The sequence below is a fragment of the Argopecten irradians genome, chromosome 15 (genome assembly GCF_041381155.1).
Source record: "Argopecten irradians isolate NY chromosome 15, Ai_NY, whole genome shotgun sequence".
NCBI lineage: Eukaryota > Metazoa > Mollusca > Bivalvia > Pectinida > Pectinidae > Argopecten > Argopecten irradians.
Genome location: NC_091148.1, coordinates 980,278 through 996,465, shown reverse-complemented (window position 1 = coordinate 996,465; position 16,188 = coordinate 980,278). Strand labels below are relative to the sequence as shown.

General features: G+C 35.4%; 1 protein-coding gene across 1 annotated transcript; it reads left to right on the top strand.

Moving 5' to 3' along the window:
- The first annotated feature begins 529 nt into the window (after window positions 1-529).
- LOC138309511 (uncharacterized) lies at window positions 530-16,084 on the top strand. Its single transcript, XM_069250733.1, has 8 exons — window positions 530-1,265; window positions 1,935-2,200; window positions 2,551-2,709; window positions 3,565-3,838; window positions 10,405-10,572; window positions 12,278-12,376; window positions 13,148-13,239; window positions 14,538-16,084. The coding sequence occupies exons 1-8, from the start codon at window positions 530-532 to the stop codon at window positions 14,634-14,636; spliced, it is 1,893 nt and encodes a 630-aa protein (XP_069106834.1). The 3' UTR covers window positions 14,637-16,084.
- Window positions 16,085-16,188: the final 104 nt, after the last annotated feature.

Sequence of the window (16,188 nt, the reverse complement as noted above, 5' to 3'; positions counted from 1 at the left end):
GGATAAGATTTCTGTCTTATCCATGGCAAGACAGCATGCACGCGTAGAATGTATTCGCGTGATTTATCGAAAGTTGTAAAACGTAATTCCAAGTGGACAATCCATATCATATTTGACCCCAACTCGTGATCCATGCGCGTGCTAAACTTTGATAAAAACCACAATGTAACTCTCTCCTACTAGAATACATAACGTGCCATGTCAGTTGAAATATGTATTTGTCTTTGTACATGACAGAGTTAGCTCCCTTGCGGTTAGGTATCCATTGTTATTATTTTGTCGGTTCGATTCACGTCGTTTTCTCCGAAAAGATGGCGTTACGCTCGCAAACACATGACGTCACAATCAATTCCTACCCGCAAGGGCAAATATCTCAGTAATATGCAAATACATAATATCTATTGTTAAAAGAATGTATTTAATTTCCTTTAATTCATGTAACATAAATGTGTTATCTTTTTTCGTTTTATAGCGCTAATCCCAAAGAAGTGAAGCGACCTTGGCCTCTTGTAAACCTTGTCAGGACAAAATGTCTTCAATGTTAGGACTGTCCAGTAAAAAGTCTTCCCTAGATAGATCACCGCTTACCTCGCCATTCGCCACCAAATATCCCGAGAAAGAGAATGACATGGTCACAGTGTCAACAGGATGTTGTTACCAAAAAGATCTCGACATTTTATCAAAGAAGGGCCAGCGATGTCAGATGATCAAAATACTATCCCTGACGCTCATCCCGATCATTGTTCTGACAGGTATAACACTCGGGGGTATTATAGAAAGTACTCCGGACTACGCAGTGAAAGCTGCAATAAAAGAAGGCATACACACCAGTTTAGATATAGGGACAGTCACCCACCAAATCCAGATAGAGAGAGGCCTCAGTGTGACGTACCTGAGCTCAAACGGAGATTCACTGATCTGCACTGTAATGCTGTCGGCATATGAAGAAACAGACCAGGCCATCGCTGATGTTGATGCATGGCCGAAAAGTAGCAAACTTCCTGATTATTACAAGTCCAAAGTAACATTCATGGAGAGAATAAAGTATTATCGTTTTTTAGTTGGAAATAATTCTGTGTCTCGAAATGAGATCCTTCAACTGTACACAGATCTCAATGTTGTCGTCATCGACTGGATTTCTGAGGTGATTGGCCTTGTTGTGTCCGGACATCTGTCGAGGTCCAAGTATTCATATCACATGCTGCTGTTAGCCAAAGACGAGACGGGGATCGAGAGAGCACTGGGGAGCGCATTCTACGCAAAAGGTTCGTAATTACATGTATATAAACCTCGTAGTAAGTACTTCAATTTACATGTACTGTACTAGTTAAACTAAAAAAGAGACAATATTGAAAGGACAATGGTACCTTCTACGCAAAGGTACATAAGACTGAGTGTAGGCTAATGCAATTAACATGTATATTGAATAGAATCCGTTAAAGCCAAAAGACGAGACAGAATCGCAAAGGTGCTACGGAGCGCCTTGTGCGTTAGGCACAGAATTTGAGGATAAACTGTCTTCATCTGCTGGACTTTTGAAGCTTATTTAGTTGTTGAAATTCTTCAAAATGTAAGTGGTTGAAGTTATGTGATAAAAAGTATCAGATTTTTGTTTTATTTCATTTAAAATGTTATGAAACTCGTTTCTAAGTTGCTTGTCAAGGCTCGCAAAATGCAAACTTCTGAGACTTGTTTCATGACATCCTATTCCGAATTTGCACATTACAGAGTTATCTGCACTTGCAGGTAGGTATTGATTGTGACGTCATGTGTTTAGGAGCGTAACGTGATACTTTTCGGAGAAAACGACGTGAATTGCGCTCACAAAATAATGACGTAACAATCGATACCTACCCGCAAGGGAGCTAACTCTGAGACTTGTTTCATGACATCCTATATAAAATAGACATTAAGATCTGATATAACTATTTCAGGGAATTTCAGCCGTGATGAATTGGTGATGTACATTGAGAGGAAATCGATGGCAAGTCTGTACACAGATATAGTGATGACATATTCCTCACTGGCCCACTCCATGATAGAAGACATGTATATGAATTCCGACTTAAGGGTAATCATCACAGAGATGAGAAGAGAAATCTTAGAAGGTGACATTTCTTCCAACTCTTCGCTGAAATGGTTTTCCAATATGACGTCGTACATCAATATTTTGAAGGACATTCAGGATACGATGGGGACGGTGGGTACTTTTTTATGTGCGGGGAATAAAGTTTGGTTTATACACGGTCATGCTATTGTTTTCGATTTTTGGTTAAAATACAAAAACAAATGCTTTAAAAAATATATCCTGTCAAAATAAAATTGCTGAGTAAGTTTTTGACACGCATTTTGATCCTTATCTTACAGCAAAGTTTGGTGAATATCTTTTCATTTTGCAATGTAAAATATGTAGTACAATTTACTGTAAGAATAAGACCAAAATTTGGGGTCGCAAATTCACTCAGCAATTTTACTTTGACAGGGTAATTTACTTTGAAAAAATAATCTGTTTGAATAAACAATTATTTAAAAAGTAAACTTTTTTTGCAGAACATTCTTGCCGCCCTTGAGTTGGAGCTGGATGCCGATAACACAGACTTCTACATCAGTATAGGATTGATGGCTGGAGCTGTTTTTCTCTATCCACTGATTCTGGTGGTAGTCTTCAAACTCACCAGCAAAATACAACGTGTGGCGAACTCATTGAATGTAAGTGTGGCGAACTCATTGAATGTAAGTGTGGTGTTTTATTCTTCTGATTCACAACCTGCGCATCATTAAGGATTTATACATTTAGCATTGAAGTCACTATATGTCATCGGTATGAAAGAAATTTTGTTTGCAAACTGTGTGAATCCGCGAGCGGATTCTCACAAAAGTTTGCAAACAAAATTTTTTTCATACCCCGATGAAATTAAAAAATAGTGACTTCAATGCTTATAATTAATTTTCCAGGCTACTTTATAAAATGTCCGTTACACGTACGATTCCATTGATTTTTTCCAAGAGATTATCTTTTCCAAATCAATACGCAACATCAATGTTTCTATTTTGACGTCACGATAACGTCGGGTTTCCGCGCCATTCTCGGATTTTTTTTCATGGTGGAATGAAAAAATAATGAAAAATCAGAAAGCCAGAAACAAAGAGAAAATTAATTATTATATAATAAATGATGAATATTTGTAGATAGCTTAAATATAATTTAATATAAACTAAAAAGAATTGTAAAATTAACAAAACCACTGTAAAGCATTTTATTCAAAATCCAATATGCCCCCAGTCTATTAGTAGATTTAAAAATGGATAAAGGTAAACAAGACAAAAATGTAGTTTTTAAACCGGAATTATCTTTGCCATTTGTACATAACTGTTTCTGCTGAAACAGATAATTGGAATACGTTTATGGAGCTTTGTTAACATGGCGATAATTCATTACGATATCCGGATAGAAATTTACCGCACAATTAGTTATGTTATTTTGTTTGCTTGCTTTATATTTTTGTCATTTCCATGATTATTCTGGTAGTATCGAACACAACATGTTGTGGTTTTTACTTAAAGGCCCAGACATCACTGCTAAGAAAGGAAAGAAAAAAGAGCGAGGCACTTCTATGTGAGATGCTTCCGGTCACAGTTGCCAAGAAACTGATCGCAAACCAAAAGGTTGAGCCCATGTTGTACAAGAGCGCGACCGTCTTCTTCTCCGACGTGGTCGGGTTTACGACGATCTGCGCTGCATGTACACCCTTTGAGGTGGTCGACTTCCTGAATCTGCTCTACAACACATTTGATTCTACATTGGAGGAATATGACGTCTACAAAGTTGAAACTATAGGTATTGTAGTAGTTTTATTTTTATAATAATAAGATACCCCCCATTATTCTGATTAAAATAATATCTTTACAACCACTTCTTGTCATAGAGGACCTGGCGATATTCCATTAGGTGTCATGATCTGTGCACAATTTCATTGACATTCCTTAAAGATGCTCCACTGCTGACAGAGCATAAATGATATTCATCATTTGAACAATATTTAGTGTTTAAACGTGTATACATAAGTCTAATTAAAACAAAAAAATAATATACAATAATTTATTTTGCCTTTGGGTTATGCGCAATCAGTACTTCATTCCATATAAGATATAGTGACACGAAATTTTTTCGGGATGTAATTAATTACTTTTTTATATTTCTAACTTGAAGTAAAATTAGACGCTCAAACTTTCCAACGCGGTAATGGTGTAAAGTAAGTAATTTTTGTAACTGAAGAAAAATGCTAAATCGTCTGCTGCTGTTTTTGATAGTGAAAAATACCATTTGTTAGCGGTTGAGCATCTTTAACTTTAAGGAATTCCTTTACTTAAAATTCTCCATGGGGAGAAAAGCATTACAGAAGTTAAGGACAAATCTTAGGTAAGAAGCACGCTGAGGTATACATACACAAATAATCAGATTCTTTAAATACTTAGTACATAGACACGTTTTAATTAGACATCAATTTTTGACCGGTCAGCAACTTAAGATAACAACTTCTTATACAATGTGTCTGGAGACAAAAAATCCTAATCATGTTTTGTGTTTTTTTATTTAGCCCTTAATACGAAAATTAATTAGTTTGTGTATAATAAACGAGATGAAGCTGCTAATCTCAGGTTTAGTGATACTGGCGGAATTGATTCCGAAATGAATTTTTTCTATTATGCTAACCTTATTGTTATGTTTATAGATATAATGACCACAACACATCATTCGATCAATATGTCGTTAACCATTTTGTAATCTGCTTTCTTTCTTCCAATTTTGCAATCTTCCATCGCGAGTCCGTCGAAGTCACAACTGTTAGGATCGTATTTAAGGAAAAGCTGTTGTCTTCTAGATACCGTCTTGGGGATACATAATATAATCCATCGCGTGGTTACTTAAGGAGTAATTAGAAACTATTTTTTCATTCTATGGAGACATAACACAAAAATCAGAGTGCACGTGTTTTCAAAATAAACTATGAAATAAACACTTAGATTTTTGTGTGAAATCTATCTCCATAACATAAACAATATATTCAAATTATCCTGATAATCTAATTTACCAGTAAATCTATCCAAAATTCCAAATGTTTTTATTTTTTTTGTTTTTTTTTTTATTTTTGTCATTTCCATGATTATGCTGGTAGTAACAAACACAACATGTTGTGTTTTTTACTTAAAGGCTTAGACATCACTGCTAAGAATGGAAAGAAAAAAGAGCGAGGCACTTCTTTGTGAGATGCTTCCGGTCACAGTTGCCAGGAAACTGATCGCAAACCAGAAGGTTGAGCCCATGTTGTACAAGAACGCGACCGTCTTCTTCTCCGACGTGGTCGGGTTTACAGCGATCCGAAATTCCAAATTAACTTTAAAGCTCATTTTTCTATGAAATCATAACGCCGTTACATCACCCAATCCGAAGCGACGTTACAAATGGCGATGCTATTTTTAGTGCGAGCGCACTCTCGTACTATTGATTCCCTTGTCGATTATGGAGTGTGTGTACATCTGCTATGCGCAGATTTCAACTGCGCACGCGTCCCGGAAGTCACTGTCTTATATCGTTTCATAGATTTGGCCGTGATTTAATGACACCAACATTTTCAAAACATATACTAAGAGATACCTGTCAGCGATGTTCTACTATAAATCAACAACAGTCAAATGAGACCGTGCTATCATAAAACTCTTGCCACGGTCACGATATTCTAAGCATCTGACCGACTTTGGAGACTTCCGGAACAATACAATGCAAATCAGGTTTATATAGTCACTGAAAGAAAGAGACAAAACGGATAACTTTTAGTACCGGTCAAAGACATTTACATATACTTAATTTATTTCACATCATCCTAGGTCCCAGGTGTACGTTGCACTATCGTTTACTAACCCCTGTTACCATAGACCGTATGTGCTTCGGTTCTAATTTAATATTTATAGAATTGCTCAGCATTGCGTAAGAGAAAAAAAGAATAAAGATATTATACAATATCAGTCTGGGTGCCTGAGCTTTAGATCTGATGTACACCAGGGCCCGGCACCATAAAACTCATCTCAGACAGATTTTTTTACTCAAGTGTATGATTGTACATAGACCTGAGTAAAAAATCTGTATGAGAAATGTTATGGTACCGGGCCCAGATAGGCATTCAACCATGCAATAATTAAGTCACCAAGTGTAGTGACTTGACAGCGCTGTAGCGGACGACTATTTTGAATATTCTATGTAACAAAGAATATAATTAACAAAGTTCACAGTAATTTCACATGTAAAGTTATGATGAAGTAAAGGGAATTTTTTATTACAATACATCAATGACATAAACCATGCTCCTTGCTATAGTCCAAGGCGATATTGAGCGATAGTGCTATGTCCACCTTTTGCCTAGGATGATATGGGGGTTAATTATTCATAATTTGGCACACTTACAAAATATCCCAGAACAGGGGCCATATAGATGCATATTGTACAGGAAATTAAGGTTTTAGGAAGTAGTCAGGGAGTACTTATTAATAATGTCTAACAGACATATATCTAGTTTCCTTAATTGGTCTATATAGTATATATTTAAACCAATGAAAATGCTCATTACAATCAAATTGAAATTATAGACGGTTACTAGACTTACTGTCAGAACTTTCTGTAAAGATGATCCTAAGAAGTAAGATAAAGTAGTGTATGGACCATAGAAACCGGGTTGATTAAGCCGGACGAGGTTGGCATTATACGATAGTGATAGTTAAGACTAATTGTATTCTGCTGATGAATACTATTTCTCATATTGCGATTACGACAAAACGTTTTAGAAAACATAAATTTCAGGACTGTTTGTTGGAATTTTGAGTTTCCTGACGATAAAACAATGCCAACCCCTCTGTCAACATCTATAGCTATTGTAAAGAATACTCGCAATAACCTGTTTCTGTCACGCTATAGTCGGCAAACTGAATTTAGGTTTGTCAACAAATGTGATTAGTGTGAGTTCCGAGTTCCGAGTTCCGTTTAAGCTAAACGGAACTCGGAAATGGGAGTTGATCGAAAACTAAATTAAAGTGGATTTACCAATTTTAATCCATTAAAAAATCAACAGGCAACATTTCTAATATGTCCAAAGCACATTGACTGTTTTCATCTAAAATGATAGAGAATTTCCTTAAACGGAACTCGGAACTGGTTCCGAGTTCCGTTTTACATAAACGGAAATGGATGTTATTTGAAAACGTATTTAAACTAGCTCTATCACAAATTATCCGTGACAAAACACAACAGAGAACATTTGTAATATGTTAAAATAACATAAACTGAATATTCAAAATTTAAAAAACAAAATCCTTAAACGGAACTCGGAACTGTTCCGAGTTCGGTTTAGATTAAACGGAACTCGGAACTCGGAACCAACTTCAGCCTCCCGATTAGTGTAACGTAACGTCAACATAGGAAAATGTCAAAATGTAAAAATGGCTGTTATCACCAATGAAATAAAACATATTAAACAGTTGAAAAGGTCAAACCCCCGCCGCACCATTACCCCACAGCAAAACGTAAATGAAACAATTTATAGATAAATATTACAAAATTGAAAAGCCGCCACTGCCACCTCAACCCCACCTCACAACAAACCGTAAAATAAAATAACGGTATGTAAATATAAGTATTAAATTATATTTTATTTCAACCATATTTTCACACATAAAAACGAAGCAAATTATTACATTAAATATTGTTCTATATTCTTTATGAAAAATAAAGCATAACATATATACCATATATATATTTTTGGGGGGTGGGGGGCTTGATCGTCATAAATCCGCAATGTTTTTTAACACCTTTGAAATATCTGGCTGTATAGCTGATAGCTGATGTGTACGCTATACCGATAACTTCGTCTCTTATAATAAAGTCAGAAATCCTTTTGAACTGGTTACATAACCCTCTCAGCAACCGAGTCCACATTGTATTTACGTTTTGTCTCCTTACCATTGTAACGGCTTCATATATCATAGGAACTCGTGATAATATCTAACAATCGGTCTTCTATTGTTCAAAAGTTGATTACTTTAATAAAGATTTATATCTAGCGACAAACTTATATTAGTTGTGAAGTATTATGTTTTTTGTTTGTTTTCTTATAACCATTTTAGAGAATATACTAACCACACCTTTTGCAACAAATAAGAAACACAAAAGTTCACTTATTAAGTTATAAAGCTAATTGTCTATTGAACAGTTGAGCCCTTGGTATAATTTTGTTTCCTCTTATCATTTTCTAAATATATGAGAAACATCTGAAGTCACTGAGCGCATTGAGATATGCGACATGTGTGTTGTTGGTTACAAGAGACGAGACCTTTCTAATTAGTTTTTACTGGCTTTGATGTATCAGTTTTCACGATTATTTCAATGTTTGGCGAGATAGGAGTAGAACCAGAAACAACACATGTCAACCATTCGACGTCACCCGAAGGATCTTTTTTTCGCAAGAACATGAGTGACCATGAGATGCTAAGGTGGACAGACAAATACTTGATAGTAAACATCACATAGCTACGATGATTCGATAGTGATAGGGTATTGTATGGTTGGTAATATTTGCGGTGTTTTTAATTGCGCTAAATTTGTGGATCCTCGGGGATTTTTTCCAAAGTCTATGGATTAACATAACACACCGTGACATAACAAACGACTCGTTCAAAGATTACAGAGTGATTTACGAAAATTAAAAACCCCGAAAACAATATGCAAGCAATAAATCGTGAAATTTTGCACCCGCGAAACTTATTAACCAAACAGTATAGTTCTTCTGATGAATTCTACATCTCAAACTCTTGACCTTGTAGCTTAAGAATGTTTTGCAATTTCTGGATAATTTTCTGTTTTGCTTTGTTGCGTTGTGTTCACTGTATTAGAAGTGCTGAATACTAAACCATATCGAACGCAAATTGTTGTTTTTTTCTTTTATTCGTAACAAACTCGAGTCCATGATCACTTGACCCATCTACACAAACAAATAAGGGCTGTGGATAGATGGAAATGTTATTTCATTGATAACACGAGATGGGGTATTTGTTTACGGAATAATAGAGGGCGGAGAAAAACAAAGAGTTAAAAGAAACCGAATGAAAAGTCGTTGGTACCGGTGTTCTCGAATTTGATACTGCTAATCATGTATAAATTCAATACCAGATTTGTAATACATGTGTAAGTATGTCATTAATTCCTCTGTGATCACTGATTGCCTATTAAATATGATCATTCATAGAAATACAGTAATAGACGAAATAACAATATTCTCGGTTTGTTTATTTGGCAGTCCATGTGGCTTAAGTACTGGCCAATTTAATTATGTGTAAATATTAATTACCGTAATGTGTCTTATAACACTGACAAACGTTGGGGATCATTTTGAAAGTATTGTCCCCTGGAGCTTCAACATAACTTCATACATTGATACAATGTAGCATAACTAAGAAATATGCAAATAACTTGACATAGGTTAGAAAATGTAATTGACGGTAGTGGACGTGTGTTGCTCGCAACTTACTGTTAGCTTTTTTAATAACTCTTAATTAGGGTAGGTGTTAGTAACAACACTAATTAGCTAAAATTATTAATTCTATCTTGGACATTTATGTTTTACCTTGATTACCTAACCAGATATATGTAATGGTATCAAAACCAGTGAACATTTTATATGTACGTTGTCACTTTCATACAAAGTCTAGACAATTTGACCCACGAAAACACTGGCTACTAGAACAGAAACAGAAGTGAGTGATATATATTCCTAAACGTTAGAGAGTCAATACAAAAGAAGGAAAGGATTAACTACGCAGGTACAGGTAATTTCTAGGAAAACGGTAACTTCTATAAACATTAGACACGGACGGGATGTAAAAAGAGTAGATAGTGCAAGGAAAACAACACAGCATTTCAAATATCATCTATCTTAAAACCTATGTCTACGAATTGGCCCACTCGTGGTTTAGCTTTGTATTTCTAACTGTCGATTTCCTCCTTATGACAATACTTTAAGAGTAATTCCCTTTCCAGTGATAATAACATTTTCACAGTCAATAGTTTCCTATACTATTGACTTGTGGCCGGCCTGAAATGTCTAAATATGATGTCGGGAGTACATTTTTAGCCTAATCGGAAGGAGTTGTGGTCAAAGAATAAATGACAGTTGTCGTTGGTGCGTACACAAACAAACAACAACAAAAAACCCTATATTGTTACGACTGACCGGTATATTTCTTTCACTCATTACCCCTACCCACCTACGCCTATTGAGACCATCAGTGGGCGTGGTCTAAGCAATTGATCTAACCAATGAGCGTCACTGTAAATGACCCTATAACCTTTTTGTTGCCTAGGTGATGCCTACATGGTGGTATCGGGGATACCAGAAGTAAATGGAGATCTACATGTGAAGGAGATATCGTCCATGGCCTTGACCTTACTGGACGTGTCCTCTAAGTTAGGCGTCCCTCACGTGCCGCGCGAGAGTATAGGAGTACAAGTCCGAATAGGAATCAATACTGGTAAGCTTACAATGACACAAGCTGACCATAATACGAGCTGATTATGACACATACTGACTATGACACAAGATGACTATGACACAAACTGACCAAGACACAAACTGACCATGACACAAGATGACTATGACACAAACTGACCAAGACACAAACTGACCATGACACAAGATGACTATGACACAAACTGACCAAGACACAAACTGACCATGACACAAGATGACCATGACACAAACTGACCAAGACACAAACTGACCATGACACAAACTGACCATGACACAAACTGACCATGACACAAGATGACCATGACACAAACTGACCATGACACAAACTGACCATAACACAAACTAACCATGACACAAACTGAACATGACACAAACTGGCCATGCCACATACTGACCATGCCACAAACTGACTCTAATACAAACTGACTATGACACAAACTGACCATGACACAAACTGACCATGTAACAAACTGACTATGACACAAACTGACTATGACACAAGCTGACCATGACACAAGCTGACCACGATACAAACTGACCATGACACAAACTGATCATGACACAAACTGACCATGACACAAACAGACCATGACATAAACTGACCATACGAAAACTGACCATGACACAAACTGACCATGCCACAATTTGACCATTACACAATCTTAGATTTAACATTTTATATACAAAGGAATGAAATCCTACTGTGATATACGTTGATTGACAATCCACATAAATCACTTCATCTTATGTCTATAATAGCCTGAACTTATGCAGCTTAGAATTAGACCAGGCGTAAATATCGATAAATTCCAATTGCGTAACACCACAAATGACTTACCTATTTTAAACTGGTTTGCGATTGCTTAATTTTATTGTCTGACTTAATTTCTGGATTTATAGTCATTAAAATGAATCAATGTACTTGTCAAGGACAATCTAATTTGTCTTTTAATAAATGTTTTCTGTTCTTATATATATGGGATTGATATACATCTATAATTCTTAATTTTTCAGTTTCACGCCTAAGATTCTTTTATTTTCAATGAGAAAAAAAATTGCGATCGATACTTACTTCACCTGAAATCTGAAACTGTTTTGGGCGATTTAATTTTGCGAGTTGGTATCTTCCGTGAAATAAGTAATGCACATATGAACATACGCAAATAATGCAAAGGTGAACATAAGTCATGTACATGTGAACATAAGTAGTGCACATGTAAACATAAGTCATGAACATGTAGACATAAGTAATGCACATGTAAACATAAGAAATACACATGTTAGCATAAGTAATGCACATGTAAACATAAGTAATGCACATGTGAACATACATAATTCACATGTAAACATAAGTAATGCACATGTGAACATAAGTAATGCAAATGTAAACATAAGTAATGCACATGTAAACATAAGAAATACACATGTTAGCATAAGTTATGCACATGTAAACATAAGTAATGCACATGTAAACATAAGTAATGCACACTAAAAGTGACTCGAAATTGTTTTATTGTGATACATAAGTACGTATGATATTTATTTAAAAGAAAACAAGGCTGGTTAATGAGGATATTAATAAGAAGGACTGATGTACAGATATATATCCAACTCTAGGATTATATCTTTCCTCTCTAAGAAATATATGCGTGTATATACCTCTTGGATACACGGTTCTGACATTTACTTTTCCTCCTTTCTCCAAGGTCCAGTGGTGTCTGGTATTGTCGGGATAAAGATGCCGAGGTATTGTTTATTTGGGGACACAGTGAATGTAGCGTCACGGATGGAATCGACTGGGAAGCGTACGTACATAGCTATAGTCTGTCATACTGTAGAGCCGATTTTTTTCGCAGGTCAAACATTTCGCTATTCTGACTTAAAACTGGAAAATCAAATTGTAATGAACATAAATTTCGCAATATAACTATAAAGAGCACGTGATCGATTTATTTTTGGTGTCACTATTTTTTAACTTCATCAGGGTATGAAAGAAATTTTGTTTGCAAACTTTGTGAATCCGCGTAGTGAATTATCACATAAGTTTACAAACAAAATTTATTTCATCAATGCTTCTAATTAATTTTTCAGACTTCTTGACAATATAAAATAAAATTTTAAACGTACGATCCCATTGATTTCCAATGGATTATTTTCTATTATGTTGTCCTGTCGGGTCGGGTTTTCGCGCCATTCTCGGAATTTACCTTCATGTTATATGAAAAAAAGAATCAGAAATTCGGATTTAGTAAGAAAATAAATAAAATTAATTATAATGTCCTGAATGAACCACACTATTAACAGAAATCATTTTGTCGTCCTACATTTTTTTAATACTTGTTTAATTAATTAATTAATTAATTAATTCATATTTAAGACATATCTCTGGCACACGTCAATTAATTAATTAATTAATATTTAAGACATATCTCTGGCACACGTCACTTAATCTAGCCATTAAGCATTGAGTATCATAACAGATTTGAGAAGTTAATCCTACATTTCCATTCGAGATATAAATTCCAAATAATTTCAGACATTTAATGTCTAAATCTTTATCTATATGTTTCTTGTAGCTCTTAGAATTCAAATTTCTGAGGCCACGGCGCTTGCTTTGACAAAGTACGACTGTTTTCAAACTAGAAAGCGAGGATTGGTTGAGGTAAAGGTAGGTATCACTGATCATCTGTGCGTTGTTTTTCAAATTCCCTGCACATTATAATTTTTTCTGCTTTCGTGTTTGGTAATGCGTTATCCTTGGTTGGCCGTGTGTCGTCCGTTGCTATCCTCAATACTCAAGGGATGGATTTAACGTCAATTATAGTAACCGGACTATATCATAGTAAAACTGTAAGCAGTTCAGATGAAAAAATCTGACCAATCACAGGCCAGCAAAGACTTCTTTTGAAGACTACAAAGACAGACACTTCAAAGATGTTTTGTTCTGCTGTCTCCAGTTTTACTATGAGATAATCCAGAGAATGATATATCGACAATGATAGTAACCTCTGGAGTATTGAGGAAGTCCGTATCGAGATGAGTACCATTAAGCCATTAGTAAAACCACTGCGTGTTAGCTTCATGTTGACAACAAAACGGATAACGTATATGTGTTTTTCCCTCTTACGTTAACATGGTAAATGTCTAACACCTTCAATTATATGGAGTAGTCAATATAATCAATACTTCGAGGCCTTTCTCACTAAGCAATAAATAATCAATACTTCGAGGCCTTTCTCACTAAGCAATAAATTGTCTTTTAATTATCATTTTATCATCTAAATAGATGCCAGTGCATTGCAAACAACCTTCATATTGCGTGCTGGAGATTTATGATATTATCATGAAAACATCCAGCCTTCATGCCATAGCAAAATAATTTAGAAACTTGATGTCAAACCAACACGACAATTTCTTAACGGTGATTCAAGACATACAAAGGAACAACCATTTTGTTGGTGATCATTTCAAGTTTCCATCTTACCATCAGTGACGTCATACATATCACATATTTGATATGGCCTAGTAGACGTCACATGTAAGTAGTACATATACATCTAAAACAAGGCTGGCCAAGGATTGGAAATCCATTAATTCTCACTGACAGCTGCAATTCCGCTATCGCATCCACGAAGTAGTGAATGCTTCTTTTCACCCACAAAATAGAATGACATGGGTCCTCTACATGAATTTCATGACATGCGCGTGCGTCCGGTTCCAAACGTTAGCGCGTGTAAACTATTTTACTCTAGAACTCTGACCAATAGTGTTTATTAATAATTTATTATATCGCTTGTCTAAACGTTTCATCAATTAACATGTATACTCAACTTTATAGACTTTGGTTAGTCCAAAGATGAATCATGGTGAATTTTTCAGTCTGTAATTTAACCATGATACCCTCTAAGAAACTTCGAGCCTTTTCGGTTGTCTTAGAATTGATTCTCATTGTTGTGTGTTTTTCAGGGAAAAGGAAAAATGGTTACATACTGGCTTGAGAGATCTGAGGAATTCAACTTGATGTACCAGTCGCCGCTAACAACACCAGCAGTTGTTATACAATGAATGGCCGCCATGACGTCATACACTTTTCTTGGAAATTGACCTTAAACATTCTATGGTTATGTTGATTACGTGTGCCAAGTTTTATGCTTTTACAAATGCACGATTCTGCTAAATTTCTGCACGAATCCGATGGACTAGATGTCACGATGATGAATACAGTTCAATGTTGCTTTAGAGGTGACTCTTGGGAAAAAAAGCACAAATAAATCATGTGTTGTTTTAGTGGTGTATAGGTAATGATAATTAAGGCCTTCAGTTGGAGTGAAATGTTCGTCAGTTTCCCAATATAAATCAGGCGAAGATTTCCCCATAAATCGCAAACAGAATAATGAACATAGTGATTGACATTATCTATCTATTGATGAACTCTGACGTTCACAATATCAAGACTACATACATTATAACGCGCTTGGTCATGTACTTATTTCCAATCGTATTGCATACACCATTTGAGATTACAAGAAAGGTGAATGCTGCATTAAGTTGTCTTTATGAAGAAATGGTCGCTAAGGGAAAAAAACCTAAAATACACGATTTTATCATAGGGAGATCATGCTAACATCACGTTTTGCCGTTTTATGTTATTTGGTATCTACTTAGTTAAAGGTGATGATCGTTATAACGAAGTTAATTGACAATGATATCCTACTTTGATGGAGAAATATGAGGCCTAGTATGAGTTTTCTGGGTTTTTTCTTTATTTGTCTGATTATGAGTCAGTGACCCTTAAACGATTCTCATGGTATGTGTGGTTGCATAGACTTCAAACAGTATCACCAACGAGTGTTTTCTCTCTATTAATACAATATATTAAAAGGCAGGATGATAAATTTGTATGTGAGTGTGACGAAAAACAACGGAGCAACGCGGTATATAGACATAGGTTTAAAATGGGATAAACAGGTTCCCCAGTATGTGACTGATATTTATCATGTATATCTGAATTATCGGTAGTTAAACGAAAAACGACTGATCACCACGGTTTAACTATATAGAGGTAAAGTTATGGGATGAATAAGTTCCCAACGAGTCTATTATACCTATCATGCTTATCAACACTATCATTAGTTCGTTAGTTGATAGCTATAGCTCGTGTCTATTCACATTTGAATATTACGTAACTAGACTAAGCAACAGTCACATGTTGGGGAACTTCTATGTTCAACTTAATGTGGTACTATTGGTCCAAGTAGCTAATCTGTTTTAGTGCAACTCTGGAGTATTTAAGTCGTGTTAACACTATTGCAGTTTGTCGTTTGTTATTTTGTTTGCTATTTTATACTTTTTGTCGTTGACAACTGATCTCAACTGTCGCTTTATGATCGCATGAACAAGGTGGACACAAGGTAGTTAATTTTTGTAATATTATGAATATGTTAACTGTCAACAAACAAGCTATTTAGCTCTAGTCATGAAGTCATATCCTTCTGTTGAATTATGATAATTTGTAAGTGATGTCATCTTTTTCGTGATGGAAATTATCTGTATGAAATAAACAATATAATTACTTCAACATGTCTTCCTGTTATATTTTACAATTGATGCGTGAATA